The sequence below is a fragment of the Loxodonta africana genome, chromosome 23 (assembly GCF_030014295.1).
Source record: "Loxodonta africana isolate mLoxAfr1 chromosome 23, mLoxAfr1.hap2, whole genome shotgun sequence".
NCBI lineage: Eukaryota > Metazoa > Chordata > Mammalia > Proboscidea > Elephantidae > Loxodonta > Loxodonta africana.
This window is the reverse complement of record NC_087364.1, coordinates 22,813,661-22,838,954: the sequence shown is the minus strand read 5'-3', so window position 1 is coordinate 22,838,954 and position 25,294 is coordinate 22,813,661. Positions and strand designations below refer to the sequence as shown.

Here is a 25,294-nt window from a genome sequence, read left to right as displayed (position 1 = left end):
GCAGGTCGATTAGGGTCCTGTTTTCATTGGCGCCTCCAGGTCTCCTGAAGTCATGCCTCTTGCTCCATCTGAGCACTGCTGTGCTAGAGCTGAGAAACTGAGGCGTGACGACAGAGCCACCACTCACCCCATCCACGGCTCCGTCCGCGCCTAGAGGTTCTCCTGCAGTATTCAGAAGCAGTCTTCTCAGCGCAGTTTCTTCCATTTAAGACGCAGAAATATATGTTGGATCCTATTTTTTCGAAATTACGGAAGTCATCATTTGTTATAGGAAAACGTATCTTAATGTTTTGTGTCTTTTCTTCTTCTTGACGTTGAACTGTTGAACTTGCTAGAGCAAGGTTCTGCTGTTCCCTCGAAAGCATCTTTAAAAATGAGGGGGATTTTAAAATTTAACCTTTGTTAAATGAGTCACAAATTGCTTTGTTCTGTCTGCTTCTTGAGGGACTTGAGAAAGATCGCTTTTTGCTCCCCTTGGAGGCAGTACTTTTCCATTCTAGTCTTTAGTTTTCGGACTGTAAACTTGAAAACTGGTGGACCCTCAGCCCCCAGGGTTGGAGGTCCAATGGGAGGGGCGGAGTATGGTTGCTAACAGTAATGGTTCCTGTGGGGTGCGAGGGGTGGGGTGTCTGTATGCAGAGGTAGACACAGACTTGACGTCCTTCCAGACTTTCTTGTGGCCCATCTTTGGCTGACATCCTGGCAACTCGCACTGTTTTGTGGCTGCATTAACTAGGACCAGCAGTTAATGAAGGAAGGGGGAGAAAAAAAGGAGTTAGATAAAAGACATGATGCTGGGAAAATATGAGGGAATAAAGGAGTCATTTGTGGTTATAGTTATGGCTCTGTTCCTTTTTCATCAACTCATCTTTTCCGTTAAGCCTGACGGTCTCCTTTGAACGGAGCTTAGAACCAGATCTTTTTGAGTCGATCCCCTGCTGAGAATTTGAATTCTAACAAGTTCCCAGGAACCTATACATAAGAATCACCTGGGGATCTTATTAAAATGTGGATTCAGATTCAGTATATCTGGGGGTTGAAATGCAAATTCTCAGCAGGGAACTTGTTAGAAATGCAAATTCTCAGCAGCTGTTTGAACCAGAACGAACCCTTCTGTAGCCCTGCCTTTAAAGTCCTTGTTGGTAACCCTGCTTTAGAGATTAAGAAACTGATATTCAAGTTAAATAGCTTTGCCAAGAGTACCTGGTTACTAAGTAGCTGAACGGAAATTCAAATCCAGGTCAGTTAGAGTGCTGTGGGGTAGGATGTAAGAACTGACACAAAACCGAAGAGATAACGTCCCATACTCTTAGGAACTTACAGTCCAGTAGAAATGGCCACTCTGAAAGAGTTGGGTGTTCCGGGGCCCACCATAGCTGAGGGTGTGTTTCAGCAAGATGCGATTCAGTCCTGGAGGAAAAAGCAAGGAACAGAATGCACAGAAGAGGAGAATGGGGAGCTTCTGGTGTGCTTGAAACCCCAGGGGCACCTGAGGGCCAGCAGGAGATGTGGCGAGGCTGAAGATCAGCTTGAGGAGGAATTTATAGGCAATGGGGAGCCATCGAAGGTTTGTGAGTGAGGACAGGCTATGATGAAAGAAGTTTGTAGACATGTACTCTGGTAATGTGTGTGTTGGAGTGGAGCAAGGAGAGAGAGAGTACGTTGGTGCTCAATTAGAAATGTTCTGTGAATTTGTAATCTCTTTCCACTCCAGTTAAAAGCAGAAACAATGAGGAGCTTTTGAATTAAGTAGATTTTGAACTTCCCACTTTCCCACTTACTGGGCAAATTAATATTTTTGAGCTGTAAAATAAAGTAGGTGTTGTAGAGAGTGTGCTCAGAAGTAAATTAGGCTTACATAGTAAATGCTCAAATTTGTCTCTCCAGTCTCTCCTTCTGCAGATATTTGTGCTAGTGAATTTCTATGGGAGGGAAATGAATAGATGTATGTCAATTAGAAATAAATAAAAAGAGGAGGAGATATGACCATCTTTTGATTTGATTGGTGTTTGATCATTTTGGGGCATGGATCTTATAACACAGGCCAGTGACAACTTTTTTTTTTTTCTTTACTGTTACAGTGACAGAAAAAGAATGTCTGTAATTGTTCGAACTCCTTCAGGACAACTTCGACTCTACTGTAAAGGGGCTGTAAGTATTGGATGAGTGTCTTGCATAGCAGTGACTTCATTTTTAATTTTTTTTGTCTGGTAAATTATATATAGAGATAGGAAAACATTTGCCTTTTCAACGTTTTTACATGTTTAATTCATCGACATTTATTATGTTCGTGATGTGCAACTGTATAGTCTCCTTAAATTTAAAATTCTTAAATTGTTGTAAAAACATATATAACACAACTTTGCCAATTTAGCATTTTTTTCACATGTACCATTTAGTGAGGAGCCTTGGTGGTGCAGTGGTTAAGCGCTTGGTTGCTAACTGAAAAGTCAGTGGTTCAACCCACCAGCCTCTCTGTGGGAAAAAGACGTGGCAGTCTGCTTCGGGGAAGATTTACAGCCTTGGAAATCCTATGGGGCAGTTCTTCTCTGTCTAATAGGGTTGCTACGAGTTGGAATCGACTCAATGGCAAAGGTTTGGTTTTTGGATTTGCTGCTAATGACATCAGTTATATTAATCAGTGGTGACTTCTTGATGGCTGCTTGTTAATCTTCTGGTTTTTGTCGCTGCTGTTTTATTATTCTCTGATTGTTTGCCCAAGGTTGAAAGGCTGTTTCAGGTTGGCCATGGAGCTCACTTAGTAAAAGCCCACTGAAGATATGGGGGTTCAAGGCAGCATGGCAAAAGCAACCAGTGCGAAGCTTATGTTGAGCCGGTGGTTGGTTTCAGACATGGTAACTTGGCATGTGATGCCAAACCTTGGACTGTGAATTCTGAGTCCAGCTTCATCACCATTGTGTTGTGACGTTGAGAAGATCACGTGATTTGTGTTCAGCTGCGATAATCTTCCTTTAAGTTCTCTTCTATATACTGCTTCTCTAGCAGCTGTTCTTTTCATTTTTGTGGTTCTGGTTTTTTTTATAACTCATTTTTGTTGTTGTTGAGAATACACACAGCAGAATAGACACCAGTTCACAGTTTCTGCATGTATGATTCAGTGACACTGATTAAAAAAAGTGGGACACTGATTACATTCATTGAGTTGTGCAACCATTCTCACTGTCGTTTTCTGAGTTTTCCTCCCCTGTTTGTGGTTTCATTTTTTTTTTTTTTTAATTCATCTCAGGAAGCTATGTAGTAGGTTCGAGGGCAGTGTCTATGGTTGCAGCATTCTTAAACTGCCCCCTTTGTCCAGTTTCCAAGTAATCAAATTTAAATATATTATTTCTAAGGGGAGATCTTACTGCTTATGAGCCTACTCGAAAAATCTATACCCTGTTAAGTTTGGCCTAATGTGTTGAAGGAAAGAATTTTATGAGACTGTGTCAAGAAGACACAGCTATACTAGGATTGATGATTGCTGAAAATCTTACAAATCTTTGTTAATTTGGGGAAGAAGGGTGGTCTTAGTTGAGTACTCCCTGACTAGGGTTTATAAAAAAACATGAGAGTAATCCTGTGAACTCTAAGTGCTTTCTATGTGGAACCATTAAAGGATTCTGTGTTTATAGGGTAGCAACAACTTAAATTAAGGACAAGCAATGCTCTTGCACAGTATTCTTAACTTGTATATTTATTTTCAGACGTTGTATTCTAAGTACCACACGCGCTCACACACATACACACACACACACAAAAACTATTGCCATTGAGTCAATTCCTATTGGGTCGCTATAAGCTAAGTACCACCCAAAAAAACCCATTGCCGTTGAGTCGATTCTGACTTGTAGTGACCCTATAGGACAGAGTAGAACTGCCCCATAGGGCTTCCAAAGAGCACCTGGTAGATTGGAACTGCCGACCTTTTGGCTAGCAGCCATAACTGTAACTCTTGACCACTATGCCAGGAGGGTTCTCCTATGTACAACAACAGGTACAGAAAGAGGCAGTGTGAGGAAGGCTATAGACAGAACAGCAGAAGTGTGAAAATGCTAGAATGGTATATTTTAATTTTATAAACTTTTTTTTTTAGTGCTTCCCAAATTTGTTCCCCTCCTCCCAAGAAAACAAACTAGGTTTCTTTTTAGTATCCTGAAACTGCAATGTTACCGTATAGGATCAATTCAGCCCAGATCTATAACACCAAATGTAATGATCAAATCAATGCAATTTTCAATTTCACTTCAATTCAATTTTGTTCCTAACTGCACGCACAGCACTTTTTCCTCTGACTCTAGCTGCCCAAAGCTAGGTTAACCCAAACTTGTTGCCTTCGAGTTAATTCTGACTCATAGTGACCCTGCAAGACAAAGTAGAACTGCCCCATAGAGTTTCCAAGGAGCAGCTGGTGGATTCAAACTGCCAAGCTTTTAGTTGGCAGCCAAGCTCTTAACCACTGCACCACCAGGGCTCTGAGCTAGATTAGACCTCCTAAGTAAAGGGCATGGTCCTCTAGACTGCCAAGTCTGCCTAAGACTTCAGATGCCAGCTGCACGCTTGGGGGCCCCCATGACACCCTCACTTCTGACCCCCTGGCTACAAATTCAGGAGCTTCCCACTACCCCTCAGGATGCCTGTGGGTTCTAAGGGCTCCCCTCACTTCTGACCTGAGAGCCATAAATTTGGGGGCTTCTGCTACCCCTCCTTAGGATACTATCTATAAGGTCAGGGTTCTCTACGCGTCCCTTGTTTCTGACCTGCTGGCTCCCACTACTCCCCGAGGTTTGATTATCCTCTAGAATGATTCACAGAACTCACACAAGAGTCTACTTACAATTATAGTTTTATTACAGAAAAAAGGAAACAAAAGAAGAGACACACAGGGTGATTTCTGTGAGGGTTCCCAACACAGAGCTTGATGTCCCAAAAAAAGCACGCTACCCTCCCTCATGGGTTAATGTCTGTCGTCAACCAGGAAGCCCATGTGACTTCCATGTCCAGAGCCTTTACTGGGGCCTCATTACATAGGCATGATTGGTTGAATCGTGCTCCCCTCCCCCTATCACAAGCTGGGTCTTTCTGGTGTGGCCAGCCCCTACCTGAGTCACCTGTTAGGTAGGTATGGTCTGGAAACCTCATCAAAGACACTTCAGTCGCTGGGGAAATTACAGGCATTTAGAGGTTATCTCTCAGGAACCAAGGAAAAAGACCAAACTCTTTGGATAAAGTTGAATTCTTTACTCCACAATAACATCTTTGATTGATGATGTGTGGCATTCCATCCCCAGTCCTGCGTGTCGGTCGCAGAAGTATCACATGGTGATGAGCTGGACCACACCAGTGCTTCTTGGCCGAACCGGGCTGAGTGCCTTGTACCTAACGGCCTCCCTGGTTAGGGGCTCCTCCCTGGCAGAGCATGAGGTACTCGAGTAATTTGGGATGTGCAATTTATCCTCTCTACTTCTGCAAAAAGGTATAAACTCTGCTATGAATTTTGCAAATTTGGGTGACTATAGACACCATTCCTCATTCCTCTGGTTCTCCACCAACATGTGTTAGTTTGAATTTTAAGGTACATAACAGATTTGGGTTTTGTTGGGCACATCCATAACTGATTTATTTTTCAAGGCTCATGATTGAATCCAGCCAAGAATTGTATTTCAACTTGCCCATTCAAGTATTCTCATGCACATTAGACAAATACCACCAGAACAAAGCCACGTTTAGAATGCTGACTGGGAGGCTTACTTAAATATTTGCTAGTCACAATGTTTCCCTATTTTATAGGATAATGTAATTTTTGAGAGACTTTCAAAAGATTCAAAATACATGGAGGAAACATTATGCCATCTGGAGTATTTTGCCACGGAAGGTAAGTAAAAATTGGAAGTGCTCTTTTTAAGCATTGAAGTTGTATTTTCAAGTGCTTATGGCTGATGCTTGGGTAAGGAGCCATGTTCTGGATGGACGTGTCATTTTTGTGAAGTCATTTTTTGGCTTGCTTTTCTAGTGCCAGTCCCAGTTTCTCCACATTCTGTGCCTACGACAGTGATAAAATGTGTGGCACAGTCTATACTCAGTTACCTACAGGTGACTCTGCACACGCTTGACCAGCAGTGACAGGAACTTTGTGCACAGAGGGAAAAGACAGGCAAATTCACAGCATGTAGAATCATTGTGTAACCAACTTTCCCCTTCTGGAAAGCTCATGTTGTTGTTTCCTGGCTATACTCTTGTTACCCTTATGGCACTGACTTATAGTTGTCTTAAGGAAATAACAGCTCACTGAGCCCACAGTGAGCAGGAAAGGAGTTCTCTGAAAGGCTTTAAACAACACTGATGTCAGGTTTTCCTGCCAGTGAATGTGATGAAAGCGGGAGCCCCGCTTAAGTGTTGAGTGCTGCTTTCCCACCTTAAGTGTGTTCCCTGTGACTCCGTGCTCACACACACACACACACACACACATACACACATACACATGCACCTCTGCTTGAAAACTTGGGTCTTTCATGTGATAGCACATTGAGCTTTTTATTGCTGTCTTGAAACATACTTTCTGCTTCCTCTACCTGCTGATACCTGCCTATTGTGCACATGCTGTGGGGATTTACCATCCAGTGACTTCTCATGTACTTTTAAATATATAGAAGAGGTTATTCACATTAGAATACAGTATCCAAACCCAAAAAATCTGTTGCTGTCAAGCCATTCCAACTCATAGTGACCCTATAAGACAGAGTAGAACTGCCCTGTAGGGTTCCCAAGGCTGTAAATCTTTGCAGAAGCAGACTGCCACATCTTCCTCCCGTGGAGTGGCTGGTGGGTTCACACTGCTGACCTTTCGATTAGCAGTTGAGTGCTTAACCACTGCACCACCAGGGTCCTTAGAATACAGTATAAAACCAAAACCAAACCCAGTGCCATCGAGTCGATTCCCACTCATAGTGACCCTATAGCACACAGTATAGTTATTTTAAATTTCCCTCTTTAGATATGTGAAAGTTGGATTAAAGTGACCTAAAAAGCAGACAGTTTCTTTAATTTATTTGAAATGCTCATATGAAATGGAGTCAGGTGATTTTACATAGGAGATAAAATATTCTACTTGACCCAGTTCACCAATGGCCTGCCTCGTCTACACTGTGGCTGTTGGCAGGTTTGCGGACTCTCTGTGTGGCTTATGCTGACCTCTCTGAGAACGATTATAAGGAGTGGTTGAAAGTCTATCAGGAAGCCAGCACCATACTGAAAGACAGAACTCAACGTCTGGAAGAGTGTTATGAGATCATTGAAAAGGTACATGATACGTGATACATTCTGTACGTTCCTAATGAAACACTTACCCCCTGTTGAACAAAGTGTTTGAGCAGGAATCCTTTTGCTGTATAATGACATTCTATTTTCTAGTTAGCATATTAATTAACCATTAGGTTTTAATCTTTTTCTTTAAAAAGCACTGAATTTTGCTGAGCTGTCTGAAAGGTCCCACTACCCTCGGCTAAGTATTAATGATATCTTAAGGAGTATTGGTGACTTTCTGGATTTTGCCAAGATTAAGTTTTTATGTGAGCAACTCACCAATATACATGAGCAATCAGAATGTTGCATGGTTGGATTAGACATTGTACATATTGAGAATTTTTATACTTAATATAATATTTAAGCTTCATCATTGCTAGTTCATATTGTCTATTTTGACTTTTTTTTTTTTTTATTTCTTTTCAGCTTATCACAAGGCACTAGGTAGCTTTCTACTTACTGGATTTCCTCACATCAGGGGGCCTGGTTTCAACTTTTTCTGCTTCATGTTAGATACTATTTTCTAGAAACTGGTCCATCTGTTTTCTTGTTTCTATATCTTTGAAGTCATTACCTGTTTGCTTTTTTTTTCTTTCCATTTTTGGTTCTTTAGTTCCCCTTTGTTTTTTTTATACTTGGCTTTTGTTGGGGTTTTTATACTCAGTAGTTTGCCATTTTGGTGGAATCTGGGTAGGAGTAGAGCTGACTCCGTGTTCACTGGTCGTGCTTTACTGGAAATAGGCACATGACTTTATAGTAAGAAAACAACTATTCAGTAGGTGACTTGCCCATGTGGTGGATGCTCACCAGTTAGGTGGCTTTTCCTCCAATCTGTTAGCCAAGGTGAGGTGATACGTCACAGGTGAGGGGAGACAGGTAGTGTTTGCCAGGCCTTCTCTCAGAAAATTTGGAATCTACCAGCCCAGCAAGCCAAAGCACAGGCAGCCCAGGGCATTGCGTGTCCACACCCATCCTCCGAGTCACATGAACAGATCTTTCCTGTGGCCGTTAAGTGAACAAAAAGGGGTGAATTTTTATAACTCCTCTGTCCTAAGATGTTTTTATGTTTTCTTCTGTACCTGTTATATTCTTAGCATCACACGTTTTCCTCCTATATTGCTAGATAAGTATATCATCTAGAAATACATCTTTTCATATGTTAAACTTAATATAATGCTTTATTCATTAGCGGGGTGAGAGGGGAAGGCTCATGTAATGTTAATATCCTCAGAGTAACTTGCCCATATTCTGTGCTACCAAATGATTTCTATTCTATTCCAAGTCTACCATGCCTATGCACCAAGAAATAAATGATGAGTGCTGGGTTGACTTTGTGTATTGAGTGGCCCTAACATTGTGAAGAGTTTTGAAGTGCCATGTATCTAGATATCATTAATCATCTACGAATAAAGGCTTGATGTAGAGGAAATAAGATAACTGTCATAGAACATTTTGACTGCCTTTCTTTTGTCAGAGTTTAGTGATTCATGCTGTTCTTAAGTATGTTTCAATCTTTGATTAAAGATATTTCTCGTTCTAGAACTTGCTGTTACTTGGAGCCACGGCCATAGAAGACCGCCTTCAGGCAGGTGTTCCAGAAACCATAGCAACTCTGTTGAAGGCAGAAATTAAAATATGGGTGTTGACAGGAGACAAACAGGAAACTGCAATTAATATAGGTAATCAATTTTAAAAATAATTTTTGTATGTTGGTTTTTTACTTACATTTTTAAAGTGTCAGGTGAGGTGCCTAAGACGTCTTCAGATGCGTTGACAAATGACTTTTTTTTTTTTTTTTATTAAGCTTCAAGTGAACATTTACCATTCCAATCAGTCTGTCACATGTAGGTTTACATACATCTTACTCCCTTCTCCCACTTGCTCTCCCCCTATTGAGTCAGCCCTTACAGTCTCTCGTTTCATGCCAATTTTACCATCTTCCCTCTCTCTCTATCTTCCCATCCCCCCTCCAGTCAAGAGTTGCCAACACACTCTCCAGTGTCCACCTGATTTGATTAGCTCACTCTTCATCAGTATCTCTCTCCCCCCCACTGACCAGTCCTTTTCATGCCTGATGATTTGTCTTCGGGGATGGTTCCTGTCCTGTGCCATCAGAAGTTCTGGGGAGCATTGTCTCTGGGATTCCTCTAGTCGCAATCATACCATTAGGTGTGGTCTTTTAATGAGAATTTGGGGTCTGCATCCCATTGGTCTCCCGCTCCCTCAGGAGTTGTCTGTTGTGTTCCCTGACAGGGCAGACATCGATTGTGGCCGGGCACCAACTTGTTCTTCTGGTCTCAGGATATTGTAGGTCTCTGGTTCAAGTGGCCCTTTCTGTCTCTTGGGTTCTTAGTTGTCCTGTGACCTTGGTGTTCTTCCTTTGTCTTTGCTCCCGGTGGGTTGAGACCAATTAATGTATTTTAGATGGCCGCTTGTTGGCATTTAGGACCCCAGGTGCCACAATTCAAAGTGGGATGCAGAGTGTTTTCATAATAGAATTGTTTTGCCCATTGATTTAGAAGTCCTCTCAAACCAAGTTCCCCAGACCCCAGCCCCTGCTTCGCTATCCTTTGAAGCTTTCATTTTATCTCGGAAACCTCTTTACTTTTAATCCTGTCCAATTAGGCTGACCTTCCTTGTTTTGAGTGTTGTCTTTCCCTTCACCCAAAGCAGTTCCCATCTACAGATTGATCAATAAAAAGCCCTCTCCCTCCCTCCCTCCCTCCCCCCTTTGTAACCACAAAAGTATGTGTTCTTTTCCGTTTTTTCTATTTCTCAAGATCTTATAATAGTGGTCTTATACAATATTTGTCCTTTTGCAACTGACTCATTTCGCTCAGCATAATGCCTTCCAGATTCCTCCATGTTATGAAATGTTTCAGAGATTCGTCACTGTTCTTTATCGATGCGTAGTATTCCATTGCGTGAATATACCACAATTTATTTACCCATTCGTCCGTTGATGGACATCTTGGTTGCTTCCAGCTTTTTGCTATTGTAAACAGAGCTGCAATAAACATGGGTATGCATATATCTGTTTGTGTGAAGGGTCTTGTATTTTTAGGGTATATTCCGAGGAGTGGGATTTCTGGGTTGTATGGTAGTTCTATTTCTAACTGTTTAAGATAACGCCAGATGGATTTCCAAAGTGGTTGTACCATTTTACAATCCCACCAGCAGTGTATGAGAGTTCCAGTCTCTCCGCAGCCTCTCCAACATTTGTTATTTTGTGATTTTTGAATTAATGCCAGTCTAGTTGGTGTCAGATGGAATCTCATCGTAGTTTTAATTTGCATTTCTCTAATGACTAATGATCGAGAGCATTTTCTCATGTATCTGTTGGCTGCCTGAATATCTTCCTTAGTGAAATGTGTGTTCATATCCTTTGCCCACTTCTTGATTGGGTTGTTTGTCTTTTTGTGGTTGAGTTTTGACAGAATCATGTAGATTTTAGAGATCAGGCGCTGGTCTGAGATGTCATAGCTGAATATTCTTTCCCAGTCTGTAGGTGGTCTTTTTACTCTTTTGGTGAAGTCTTTAGATGAGCATAGGTGTTTGATTTTTAGGAGCTCCCAGTTATCGGGTTTCTCTTCATCATTTTTGGTAATGTTTTGTATTCTGTTTATGCCCTGTATTAGGGCTCCTAGGGTAGATCCTATTTTTTCTTCCAAGATTTTTATCGTTTTAGTCTTTATGTTTAGGTCTTTGATCCACTTGGAGTTAGTTTTTGTGCATGGTGTGAGGTATGGGTCCTGTTTCATTCTTTTGCAAATGGATATCCAGGTATGCCAGCACCATTTGTTAAAAAGACTATTATTTCCCCAATTGACTGACACTGGTCCTTTGTCAAATATCAGCTGCTCATACGTGGATAGATTTATATCTGGATTCTCAATTCTGTTCCATTGGTCTATGTGCCTGTTGTTGTACCAGTACCAGGCTGTTTTGACTACTGTAGCTATATAATAGGTTCTGAAATCAGGTAGGGTGAGGCCTCCCACTTTCTTCTTCTTTTTCAGTAATGTTTTGCTTATCCAGGGGTTCTTTCCTTTCCATATGAAATTAGTGATTTGTTTCTCTATTCCCTTAAAGTATGACATTGGTATTTGGATTGGAAGTGCGTTGTATGTATAAATGGCTTTTGGTAGAATAGACATTTTTACTATGTTGAGTCTTCCTATCCATGAGCAGGGTATGTTTTTCCATTTAAGCGTGTCCTTTTGAATTTCTTGTAGCAGAGTTTTATAGTTTTCTTTGTATAGGTCTTTTACATCCTTGGTAAGATTTATTCCTAAGTATTTTATCTTCTTGGGGGCTACTGTGAATGGTATTGATTTGGTTATTTCCTCTTCGGTGTTCTTTTTGTTGATGTAGAGGAATCCAAGTGATTTTTGTATGTTTATTTTATATCCTGAGACTCTTCCAAACTCTTCTATTAGTTTCAGTAGTTTTCTGGAGGATTTCTTAGGGTTTTCCATGTATACGATCATGTCATCTGCAAATAGTGATAGCTTTACTTCCTCCTTACCAATCTGGATACCCTTTATTTCTTTGTCTAGCCTAATTGCCCTGGCTAGGACTTCAAGTACGATGTTGAATAAGAGCGGTGATAAAGGGCATCCTTGTCTGGTTCCCGTTCTCAAGGGAAATGCTTTCAGGTTCTCTCCATTTAGAGTGATATTGGCCGTTGGCTTTGCATATATGCCCTTTATTATGTTGAGGAATTTTCCTTCAATTCCTATTTTGGTGAGAGTTTTTATCATAAATGGGTGTTGGACTTTGTCAAATGCCTTTTCTGCATCAATTGATAAGATCATGTGGTTTTTGTCTTTTGTTTTATTTATGTGATGGATTACATTAATGGTTTTTCTGATATTAAACCAGCCTTGCATACCTGGTATAAATCCCACTTGATCAGGGTGAATTATTTTTTTGATGTGTTGTTGGATTCTATTGGCTAGAATTTTATTAAGGATTTTTGCATCTATGTTCATGAGGGATATAGGTCTAAAATTTTCTTTTTTTGTAATGTCTTTACCTGGTTTTGGTATCAGGGAGATGGTAGCTTCATAGAATGAGTTGGGTAGTATTCCGTCTTTTTCTGTACTTTGAAATACCTTCAATAGTAATGGTGTTAAGTCTTCTCTGAAGGTTTGGTAGAACTCTGCAGTGAAGCCATCTGGGCCAGGACTTTTTTTTGTTGGGAGTTTTTTGATTACCGTTTCAATCTCTTTTTTTGTTATGGGTCTATTTAGTTGTTCTACTTCTGAATGTGTTAGTTTAGGTAAGTAGTGTTGTTCCAAGAATTTATCCATTTCTTCTAGGTTTTCAAATTTGTTAGAGTACAATTTTATGTAGTAATCTGATATGATTCTTTTGATTTCATTTGGTTCTGTTGTGATGTGGTCCTTCTCGTTTCTTATTCGGGTTATTTATTTCCTTTCCTGTTTTTCTTTAGTCAGTCTAGCCAATGGTTTATCAATTTTGTTAATTTTTTCAAAGAACCAGCTTTTGGCTTTGTTAATTCTTTCAATTGTTTTTCTGTTCTCTAATTCATTTAGTTCAGCTCTAATTTTTATTATTTGTTTTCTTCGGGTGCCTGATGGATTCTTTTGTTGCTCACTTTCTATTTGCTCAAGTTGTCGGCACAGTTCTCTGATTTTGGCTCTTTCTTCTTTTTGTATGTGTGCATTTATCGATATAAATTGGCCTCTGAGCACTGCTTTTGCTGTGTCCCAGAGGTTTTGATAGGAAGTATTTTCATTCTCGTTGCTTTCTAAGAATTTCCTTATTCCCTCCTTGATGTCTTCTATAACCCAGTCTTTTTTCAGGAGGGTATTGTTCATTTTCCAAGTATTTGATTTCTTTTCCCTAGTTTTTCTGTTATTGATTTCTAGCTTCATTGCCTTGTGGTCTGAGAAGATGCTTTGTAATATTTCGATGTTTTGGATTCTGCAAAGATTTGTTTTATGCCCTAATATGTGGTCTATTCTAGAGAATGTTCCATGTGCGCTAGAAAAAAAAGTATATTTTGCAGCAGTTGGGTGGAGAGTTCTGTATAAGTCAATGAGGTCAAGTTGGTTGATTGTTGTAAGTAGGTCTTCCGTGTCTCTATTGAGCTTCTTACTGGATGTCCTGTCCTTCTCCGAAAGTGGTGTGTTGAAGTCTCCTACTCTATATGTGGAGGTGTCTATCTCACTTTTCAATTCTGTTAAAATTTGATTTATGTATCTTGCAGCCCTGTCATTAGGTGCGTAAATATTTAATATGGTTATGTCTTCCTGATCAGTTGTCCCTTTTATCATTATATAGTGTCCTTCTTTATCCTTTGTGGCGGATTTAAGTCTAAAGTCTATTTTGTCAGAAATTAATATTGCTACTCCTCTTCTTTTTTGCTTATTGTTTGCTTGATATATTTTTTTCCATCCTTTGAGTTTTAGTTTGTTTGTGTCTCTAAGTCTAAGGTGTGTCTCTTGTAGGCAGCATATAGATGGATCGTGTTTTTTTATCCAGTCCGTGACTCTCTGTCTCTTTATTGGTGCATTTAGTCCATTTACATTCAGCGTAATTATAGATAAGTAAGTTTTTAGTGCTGTCATTTTGATGCCTTTTCATGTGTGTTGTTGGCCATTTCATTTTTCCACATGCTTTTTTGTGCTGAGACGTTTTTCTTAGTAGCTTGTGAGATCCTCATTTTCATAATGTTTAACTTTGTGTTTATTGAGTCGTTACGTTTTTCTTGGCTTTTTTCTTGAGTTATGGAATTGATATTCCTTTTTGTGGTTACCTTTTTATTTACCCCTATTTTTCTAAGTAAAAACCTAACTTGTATCCTTCTATTTCGCCTTGTATCACTCTCCATCTGGCAGTTCAATGCCTCCTATATTTAGTCCCTCTTTTTGATTATTTTGATCGTTTATCTATTGATTTCCATGATTTCCTGTTGTGTGTATTATTTTGTTTATTTATTTATTTTTTAGAATTAGTCTTAATTTGTTTGTTTTTGTGCTTTCCCTGTTTGAGTTGCGTTGATATCAGGACGTTCTGTTTTGTGACCTTGTATTGTGCTGGTACCTGATATTATTGGTCATCAGGCCAAACAATCTCCTTTAGCATTTCTTGCAGTCTTGGTTTAGTTTTTGCAAATTCTCTAAACTTGTGTTTATCTGTAAATATCTTAATTTCTCCTTCATATTTCAGAGAGAGTTTTGCTGGATATATGATCCTTGGCTGGCAGTTTTTCTCGTTTAGTGCTCTGTATATGTCGTCCCATTCCCTTCTTGCCTGCATGGTTTCTGCTGAGTAGTCTGAACTTATTCTTATTGATTCTCCCTTGAAGGAAACATTTCTTTTCTCCCTGGCTGCTTTTAAAATTTTCTGTTTGTCTTTGGTTTTGGCAAGTTTGATGATGATATGTCTTGGTGTTTTTCTTTTTGGATCAATCTTAAATGGGGTTCGATGAGCATCTTGGATAGATATCCTTTCTTCTTTCATGATGTCAGGGAAGTTTTGTGTCAGGAGTTCTTCAACTATTTTCTCTGTGTTTTCTGTCCCCCCTCCCTGTTCTGGGACTCCAATTACTCGTAAGTTATCCTTCTTGATAGAGTCCCACATGATTCTTAGGGTTTCTTCATTTTTTTTTAATTCTTTTATCTGATTTTTTTCCAGCTATGTTGGTGTTGTTTCCCTGGTCCTCCAGAAGTCCCAGTCTACATTCTAATTGCTCGAGTCTGCTCCTCTGACTTTCTATTGCGTTGTCAAATTCTGTAATTTTATTGTTAATCTTTTGGATTTCTACATGCTGTCTCTCTATGGATTCTTGCAACTTGTTAATTTTTCCACTATGTTCTTGAATAATCTTTTTGAGTTCTTCAACACTTTTATCAGTGTGTTCCTTGGCTTTTTCTGCATTTATCCTAATTTCATTTGTGATATCTTTAAGCATTCTGTAAATTAGTTTTTTATATTCTGTATCTGATAATTCCAGGATTGTATCTTCATTTGGGAAAGATTTTGATTCTTTTGTTTGGGGGGTTGGAGAAGCTGTCATGGTCTGTTTCTTTATGTGGTTTGATATGGACTGCTGTCTCCGAGCCATCACTGGGAAACTAGATTTTCCAAGTAGTCAGCTAAAAAAAAATGCAGTCAGATCCCTATCTGAATTCTCTCTCTGGCTCCGGGTATTCGGATGTTAATGGGGTCGCCTGGGGAGGGTGGGGGAGGGATCTGAGAGCTAGGAGTGTAGCACCACAGAATATAGAGCTGAACACCACGTTCACGCTCCGCCCCCGTTCGCCAAAATCCGGGCTGGACGGGTCCCTGGCTAGGACACTGCTTTCCTTGCTCGGAAACCAGTCCCTTCCTCCTGGGGACTTCCTCCGGTGCGCGGCACCGCTCGTGGGCACTGGGTGGGCGTTTCCCGCACGAACGGGTGGGCCCGCCCCCAGGGTCTATTCAGGCGATTATAATTAGATCCCGCAGTCACGCCCCGCCTGTGCGCGCGCCCAAATCCCAGCGGGATGACTTCCGGGTTGAGACGCTGCTTTCCCTGTTCGGGAACCAGTCACTTCCTCCCCGGGACTTCTCCTTCCGGAGCGCCACACCTCTCGCGCGAACTGGGTTGGCGTCACCTGCACGGCCAGGTGGGCCCGCCCCCTGGGTCAATTCAGGGCAATAAAAATGGACTCCGTGCTCACGCCCCGCTCGTGCACGCGCCCAAGCCCCGGCAGGACGGCACCCCGTCTGGGACGCTACTTTCTGCGCTTCGGGACCAATCAGTTCCTCCGCACGGCCAGGTGGGCCCGCCCCCTGGGTCAATTCAGGGCAATAAAAATGGACTCCGCGCTCACGCCCCGCTCGTGCGCGCGCCCAAGCCCCAGCAGGGCGGCACCCTGTCTGGGACGCTACTTTCTGCGCTTTGGGACCAATCAGTTCCTCCCGGGGACTTCTCCTTCCGGTGTGCCACACCTCTCGCGCAAACTGGGAGGGCATCACTGGCACGACCAGGTGGTCCCGCCCCCTGGGTCAATTCAGGGTAATAAAAATGGACCCCGCGCTCATGCCCCGCCCGCACGCGCGCGCGCGCGCGTGCCCAGATCGCAGCGGAATGGCTCCCCGTCTGGGATGCTGCTTTCCCTGTTTTGAGACCAGACACCTCCGGGGATTTCTCCCTCTGGTGTGCCGTGCCACACGCGCGGACTGGGTGCGCGTCCTCCCGCACGAACGCGTGGGCCCCGCCCTGGGGTCACTCCAGGGAAACACAGCTGACCCCCCCCCCCGCGCGCGCCCCGTCGGCTTCTCGCCTAACTCCCGGCGGGACGGCACCCCAGCTGGGAGGCTGTTCTCCCCCCTCTCAGATCAGTCACTGCCTCCCGGGTGTTTCTCCCTCCGGCTGCGCCCCTACGCCGCCCGCGCCAACCTACTAGGCTTCCTCCCGGGATGGGTTCGGGGGGGAAGGGGTGGGCCCCCTTTCTGTGCCGTCTGCCCCCCTGGGCTCTGCCCCAGATCGAGCTCCGAAGGTCACCTGCCTGGTGCGCTGGCTCCTAGTTCTGAAAACAGTCGCTGTCTGCCCGTATTTGTTCGTCCTCCGTGTCTAAGTCTGTGCTTGTTGTTCAGAGTTCATAGATTGTTATGTATGTGATCGATTCCCTTGTTTTTCCGAGTCTTTGTTGCAAGAGGGATCCGCGGGAGCGTCCACCTAGTCCGCGATTTTGGCCCCCCGCACCGACAAATGACTTTTTATAGAATTCTTGATTCACAAGGCAAAGAAGTTTGCCCAAATCAAATGAAGATACTCTGATGAGGATCATCTGCCTGTTATAAATATTAAAACTCTTATAGCTCCCTGAAAAGTATAAAATGTACTATATATAGAATATACGGTTTGAGTTGACATTTTTTTACTGCTTTCTTCACAAAATTTTGCTCTCTTAGAGCATGTTTTCATTACATTTAACTGTATATTATTATTTTATATAATTATAGCCATTTTAATTATTTTACCAGTTGATAGATTTTTCTAACATCCTGGTTGGCCACCTCCTTCCTCAGCAGACAATTGAAGAAGGGGGAATTTAAGTCAAAAGGCTGTCTTTGCTAGTGTTAAAGAGGCACATTTTCAGTGTGAGAAGAACTTGAAACTGCTCATTTAAAATCTAATTATGATTATTTAGCGTATTTTTAAATTTTTTGTTACTTTTACCACCATTATGGAGTAACAGTCTCTGGTACATATGTGATAAAATGGATACGTAAGGACTAGATGACCCACCATGCTTTTTGTAAATACCCATACTGATTGCCGTCAAGTCAATTCCGACTCATAGCGACCCTATAGGACAGAGTAGAACTGCCCCATACGGTTTCCAAGAGGCGCCTGGTGGATTTGAACTGCCGACCTTTTGGTTAGCTCTTAATCACTATGCTACCAGGGTTTCCTTTTTTGTAAATAGATTTTATTTTATGTCATGGGACTTCAGAAAGAAACCTCCTAGAACCTCTGAAGTTAAGGGACTATTGTCCTTTTCAGAGCAGCCTCCCTGTAATACTACCAGTTTATTCCAATGGTGCCTCATTTCTATAAAGCCCTCTCCTGGATTAGTTCTATCTTTCAGATGCCTCAGCTGTAGATAATACCTGCTCTCTGGGGTTCATTTCATTTTTTGGAATTAGACAAAATAGACATTTTTGGAAATTATTTCTGCAAGGTGTGGAATCACCTTACACAAAGCCATTTGGCCTTTGTTCTCAGTTTTTCAAGCTGTACCAACACCTGAGGCTAATGAGCGGAGGCTGACCAGACCACTAGGGGCCCAATGTTGTCTAAGCCTCTGGAGGCATGATGTCATCTATCACCGCCACGTGGTGAGGCCAGTAAGAGCCCTGAGCCCCGAGGCTCAGATGAACTTCCTGGTTGGTGACCATGCACAGGAGAGGGTAACACATCCCTCTTTGGGACATGAAAGCCCTACACTGTGACCCCTCCCAGACCTCACCCTATGTGTCTCTTTCTTTGTATCCTTTTTGTTTGTAATAAAGTTTCAGCCATAAATACACTCCGTAAATTCTGAGTTATTCCAGCAAATTAATGAACCCACAGGGGCAATGAGGGCCAGCAGGGGCTGGTTTCTGCCTATTTGGCAGTCTGAAAGAAGGTGTCCTTCTAATGTGTGAGCTCTGACACAGCTCTGGGTGGCTAGGGTTGAAAGACAGTGTCCGTCTAACATGTGAGCTCTGACTGAGCTCTGAGTGGCTAGGGCTGAAAGACAGTGTCCATCTAACGTGTGAGCTCTGACCCAGCTCTCGGTGGCTAGGGCTCAAAGACAGTGCCTATTGAATGTGTAAGCTCTGATCTAGCACTCGGTGGCTAGGGCTGAGAGGCAGTGTCCACCTAACATGTGAGCTCTAACCCAGCTTTCCGCAGCTAAAGCTGAGAGAGAGTGCCACATGAGCGGCTGGCAGCGAGGATGGAGAAGTGGGAAGGTGAGGACTGGATCCATTTGCAAGCTTTGGGAATTGGTTCATGCTGATGCTCACCACACAGTTAGCAATGAAAGTGAGATTTTCCAACAAGGCCCCTGTTCAGTGCAATTCCATTTTTGGAAATAGTCATTTCATGTCAAGATAGTAGCTAGCCAAATGCAATTTGAGTTCCCTAACAACTGAAATTAAAGTCACAAGAGAGGGACATGTGATTCATAAGCAGTCCCTGAGACATCAATAAAAGGGTCCATCCATCAGTTCGTGCTGGCTGTCACTCGGATGCGCGCTCTCGGACAAGTGTGAGGGTGTTTCAGTGCAAACCCACCGCTACCCTTGGACAATAAAAACCCAAAGCTTACAGCCCTTTGGTGATGTGTTGATAACGTATTTATAAATGAAGGATAGCACGCTTCCTCTTTTGTAATGTCTCTTCATGTGTTACTTCTGAAATAAATCTGGTCTAAAGCACCTGCTAATGATATAAAAAAAAATGATATATGGCCCCTGTTATTCATATATGGCATATAAAGCTGACTACTACCTGAAATTGTTGTTGTTAGTTATCATCTAGTCAGTTCCAACCCGTGGCAACCCCGTGTACAACAGAACCAAGCTGCCCCATCCTGTACAATCCGTGTGATTGCCGGCATGCTTGAGTCCATTATTGCCTTCCAGCCTAGGGGGTTCACCTTCCAGCACTATATTGAAGAGTATTCTGTTGTAATCCATAGAGTTTTCACTGGCTGATTTTTAGAAGTAGATTGCCAGGTCTTTCTTCATAGTCTGTCTTAGCCTGGAAGCTCTGCAGAAACCTGCCCACCACGAGTGACTCTGCTACTATTTGAAATACCAATGCATAGCTTCCAGCATCATAGTAACATGCATGTCACCACAGTACAGCAAACTGACAGGTCATGGACTGCCTGAAATACTTACCCAGAATTTCAGTATACTTTTTGCTCTGTTATAGCAATATGAAAGAAACGTGTAACTCCTTAAATTAAAACAGAACTGTAGCTATAGTCTTTCTGTTTTTCTAGATCTTGAATGTTCTTGCTGGACTAAGGACCTTTCCCTGCACCTAGTCTCAGACCTATCATCCTAAAGTACTTTATCTGTGTGGTGTGAAGAGCATGCGTTAGAGTGCGCTGACGGTGCACTACCTGGAGGAGACCAATGTCCTCTCTCAACCATGTCACCCTTCCCTGGGGGAGCACGCGCATCCTTTTCAGGCTAGTTCCTGTTGTTACACCTGACCTGTCAGTGTCTAGCTCAGTTTGGATGGTATGCAAGAGAAAGCTAACTGGCTGAAAATCAATTCATATAACACAAATGGGTAATTTTCTGAGAAGGAAACTTTTACCTGCATGCAGCAAGGCTTCTCTGAGCCTTCTGAGATAATTGATACCTGTCCAGTTTGTTTTTTTTTCATTGTTATATTATTTTGTGTTTTTTTCCAAAGAGTGTACAGTAACATCTGTAGTTTTGGCACTAGAAACACTCACATCCATTAGGTAATTTATAACTGGTCTTTCTTAGTGAATGCTTCTCAGGGCCATGAGAAGATGAATATTGGTGTTGTATGCCATCAAGTCAATCCTGACTCATAGTGACCTTATAGGACAGAGTAGAAATGCCACATAGGGTTTCCTAGGCTGTAATCTTTATGGAAGCAGATCTCCTGGTCTTTTCTCCCCTGGAGCAGCTGGTGAGTTCAAGCCACTGACCTTTCATTTAGCAGCCAAACACTTAACCATTGCACCACCAGGGCTCCTGAGAAGGTGATGCCTCCTACGTAAAAGCTGATGACTTCGCCAAAGTCTCATATTTATCCTGGGAGTTTCCTCTCTGGAGTTTTTCCTACTGTATTTGTAAGATTCAGTCAGCTCTTTGGTGTTACTGTGTTTCTAACTGGGGAATACATGTTTTTTGAAAGAACTCTATCCAAATTGTTCCTTCACTTTACCTTCAAAACTCGTTTGTAACCCTGGGTGATGTTGAGGAATGCAGTTTTCAGATTTAGGATCTCAGTTGTTACTACAGTCTCTGCAGGAGATTTAGCAAAGTGTGTACAACCAGAAATTTTATCAGGCTTGTCCATGCTAGGTCACAGTCAATACCTGTAAGCAGCTCAAGGTCCATGCTGCGTGGATTTTAAGCCTGTTTTCTAATCATCGGTTCCTCCCGACATGAAGTCCCAGGGAGGCCCAAATGGTTAACACACTGGCTGCTAACTGAAAATTTGGAGGTTAGAGTCTACCCGGAGGTGCATCAGGAAAGAGGGCTGGCAATCTACTTCTGAAAAATCAGCCACTGAAAACTCTGTGGAGGACAGTTCTATTCTGACACACGTGGGGTCACCATGAGTTGGGATCAACTCAATGGCAGCTGGTTTTTGGTTTTATTCCTCCAGAAAGCTACCCCTGGTAATGAAAACCAGTATCAATGGACCTGCTTCTTTTTTCTTCTGTACACTTTAGTGCATTGCACATGTGTTTTAGGGTAGCAGAAGATATTTGGGAAGAAGATCTAGCAGTAGTTCTTCTGGATGAAGGAAAGAAAAGATGACAAGTTAATTGAGTGTCTGCTGAGTACCAGGCCCTGTGCTAGGAGGTGCTTCCTGTCTTTATACATGAACAGTTTTATAGCTCCTGGGGAAAACGCAGAGTGTACCAAGGTTATGGAGCCCTAGTGGTACAGTGGTTAAGAGCTTGGCTGCTAACCAAAAGATTGGCAGTTCGAATCCATGAGGTGCTCCTTGGAAACCCTATGGGGCAGTTCTATTCTGTCCTGTAGGGTTGCTGTGAGTCAAAATTGACTGGACAGCAATGTTTTTTTTTTGGTTTTACCAAGGTTATACTCTACTTAATGGCCAAGCGAGCACCGCGTCTCATGGTCCTTGACTTCTCGTGCAGGGCTCACTTAAAACCAATTCACCTAGCTTTCACAAAAAAACCTCCTCCGAAATTCCATCCATTCTAAGATGCACATTGTTTTGACATTTTAATGTCTCTGAAATGGGGATTTCTTATGATTGTTCACTCTTACAGTTTTAATTGGCAGCATTTTCTCCATGGTTCATATGGTAAGTGTTTAGATTTGGTGATGTTTGGTATGTTTGGTGTTTGGGGTTATGGGGTATCTTTCGCCTTTGGTGCTTTTTTTTTTTTTTTTAACAAGAATTTATTTTTAAAAGATTACTTTTGGTTCATACCTTGGCAGTAAATATCCTTAGTGAAATTCAGTTCCAGGACATTCGTGTCTGTTTAGAGCCAACGTGAGCCAGTGAGCAGTGTGTAGATTAACAGTCATTCTGCTTGTGGGTTTAGGTAGTTTGCATCCGGCACGATGCCGGAATCCTCCTGCACCAAATGCTGGGATTTTATGCTAACTAGCTCTGTTTCAGGGAGTTGGCAATTTTCTCTTTTGAACTTAAAAATTTGGCATTAGCTGGTCTAAAGTGAAATCTCAGATGTGGCCTTTGCGAATCATGTAGTCATCATTTCCTTATTACCGGTGGATAAAGCATCTATTAAGTAGATGTACAATACATGTGGCCTTTGCACATCTAAATTTTTTCTGATGGATATGGAATGAGTGAGAAGAAATTCTAGCATGCATTCCATTTTAGTGTCATTCATTTGGAAACAGCTTTTATCTTCAACCATTCCTGAGTTGAAATTTCCCCCTGCTTTTTGTTAAGCACTGTTTGTTACTTTCATACTGCTTCTTACAGACTTCGAAGTTTAATGTTAAAAAAGTGAGTACAGTTGGTGCTTGCCTACCACATCATAGTTGCCTGGCCTGTTAAAAGGACAGCATGTTCCCATCCTCAGGTGAAGCTGGTGTGAAATGGTTGCAACACTGCTTCGGGGCAATCTCCGTCTTTGTGCTGTTGTTAACAAAAGATTCAGACGCACATTTCTTTTTTTAATTTTATTTATTTTGTTGTTGTTGTTGAGAATATACACGCAAGACAAAACACACACTGATTCAACAGTTTCTACGTGTACAATTCAGTGACATAGATGACATTCTTCAAGTTGTGCACCCATTCTCACCCTCCTTTTCTGAGTTGTTCCTCCTCCATTAACATAAACTTCTGCCCTCTAAGCTTCCTATCTAATCTTTCAAGTTGCTGTTGTCAGTTTGATCCCACGTTGATAGTTCTTAAAAGAGCATAATGCTTAAGGCAGACATTCTTTACTAGTTAAGCTAAACTATTGTTTGTTTTAAGAATACTTTGGGGCGTATTTTTGGTTTAAGGTTTAAAGATTATTTTAGGGAAATAGTTTCAGGGGTTCATCTAGCCTCCAGATGGTCTGGGATCCATGAGAATGTGAAATTCTGTTCTTCATTTTCCTCCTTTTGGTCAGGATTCTGCCATAGAATCCTTGATGAAAATGTTCGGTGCTGATAGCTGGGCACCATCTAGTTCTTCTGGTCTCATGGCAAAGGTGGCAGTTGTTCATGGAAGGAATTAGCCACACATTACATATCTTCCTTCTATTCCTGATTGTCTTTCTTCCTCTGTTACTTCGGGTGAATAGAGACCAGTTGTTGTGCCTTGGATGGCTGCTTGCAAGCTTTTAAGATCCCAGACGCCATGCAGCAAACCAGGAGGTAGGAGAGAAGCACTAAACACTTTATTAGGCCAATTAACTGGGATATTGCGTGAAGCCATGACCCTAAACCTCCAAACCAAGGAACCAAATCCCATGAGGTTTTTGGTTGTACATAAGCAGCCTCAACAACTATTCTTTTTTTTTTTGACATTGTTGTAAGTGTATTTATCACACAACTTTTGCTGATTCAACTTTTTACGGGTGTACAACATATCAACTTAAATTACAATAATTGGCTGCAGACCTGCGTTTCTTGATTACCTGCTGCTAACATTGTTGCTGGGTGCCTGGTATAGGCTTGGGGAATGTACATTCCCTAATTGAGGCATGAGTTGATTAGGAGACAAATTAGAGAACAAAATCGATGAGAAAGTACTCATTGTGCAGTATAGACATGAAGCATGACAGGCTTTAACAATGGTAACTTAATGAGTATCAGCTATTATATACCAGACATCGTACTACGTCCTTTACATGGGTTTGATATTTAATTCCATTTGGGGTAGGTATTATTCCTTTTTAAAGGATAAAACTGCAGCACAAGAGATCAAGTAAGTTACCCTAGGTCACATAGGCATGACAGTGCTGAAAATCTGAGCACTTAACTGCTACACTTGATATTCACCTCTTGGAAGGAAAAGTATTTGAATTGAAAGGCTTCATGGTTGAGATATATTTAAAGCTAGAGCTTTCAAGATCTTATTAAAAACAAAATAAAACAACAACAAGAAAAACATGAGTGTAGAATGGGTTGTTGTTAGTAGTTAGTTGCCATCTAGTCAACCCCAACTCATGTCGATCCCAAGTACAACAGAAAAAAAGTTGCCTGGTCCTGTACCATCTGCGCAGCCGCTGGTATGCTCTAGTCCGTTGTTGCAGCTACTGTGTACCTTGAGTGCCTTCCAGCTTAGAGGGCTCATCTTCCAGCGCTATATTGGACAGTATTCTGTTGAGATCTGCAGTGTTTTCATTGGTTGATTTTTGGAAGTAGATCACCAGGCCTTTCTTCCTAGTCTGTCTTAGTCTGGAAGCTCCACTGAAACCTGTCCATCATGGGTGACTCTGCTGGTATTGGAAACGCTGGTGGCAGAGCTTCTAGCATCATAGCAACACACAAGCCACTGTGGAACGACAAACTGTCAGAATGGGTTAGGATGGTCCAATTTGGGAAGGAGATCCTGAGGTAAGACTGAGGCAGTGTGTTCCTACATATGAGACAGAACATTACTGAGAAGAGTCTTAGGGATGTGGAGGGAAAGGTGCTAAGGTAGGTGGGTCTGAGGAAGAGTCCTCAGGCTCCTGGTGCTACGCGTGATGAAAGACCCTGTACTGAGTATCGCCAACCCTGCATGGAGAAGCTAAGGGTTCTGTCTTTCATAATCCATTTGTGATGTCTGGTAGGGTTTTTCATGCCCTCACAGTCAAATATTGATTGATCAAATTTTCTATGAAAATGTTTGGAACCAAAAGTACTCGTTGAGAGTTTGGAACCATGTAGAACCCCAATTAATTGATAACTTGATTAATCTAAAAAAAAAATTTTTTTTGATTAATCTGATCCCAGGATATATGGTTTGCAAGTATGAATTCTTTCTGACTTTTTGAAAAATGTCTCCAGTGAAACTTGAATCTCTTTGACAGTATAAGTGGAGCCCTGGTGATACAATGGTTAAGCACTTGACTACTAACTGAAAAATTGGTGGTTCGAACCCACTCGGTGGCTCCACAGAAGATCTGGTGACCTGCTCCAGTAAAGATTACAGCCTAACTACACTATGGGGCAGTTCTACTCTGTCACATGGGGTCGCTCTGAGTCAGAATAGACTCAATGGCACCCAACAACAAAAAAGGGACACTGGCAGAGAGATTTGGCTTGGCAGAATTTTCTA

At 41.9% G+C, this 25,294-nt stretch overlaps 1 protein-coding gene across 1 annotated transcript in view; it reads left to right on the top strand.

The window, feature by feature from the left end:
• The window catches only part of ATP8A2 (ATPase phospholipid transporting 8A2), a 697,351-nt gene that overhangs the window by 157,956 nt on the left and 514,101 nt on the right, over window positions 1-25,294 (top strand). Inside the window, exons 19-22 of the mRNA XM_064275334.1 lie at window positions 2,082-2,151; window positions 5,788-5,872; window positions 7,157-7,296; window positions 8,840-8,978. Of these exons, the coding sequence (XP_064131404.1) occupies window positions 2,082-2,151; window positions 5,788-5,872; window positions 7,157-7,296; window positions 8,840-8,978 (434 nt within the window). The remainder of the gene's footprint in view (window positions 1-2,081; window positions 2,152-5,787; window positions 5,873-7,156; window positions 7,297-8,839; window positions 8,979-25,294) is intronic.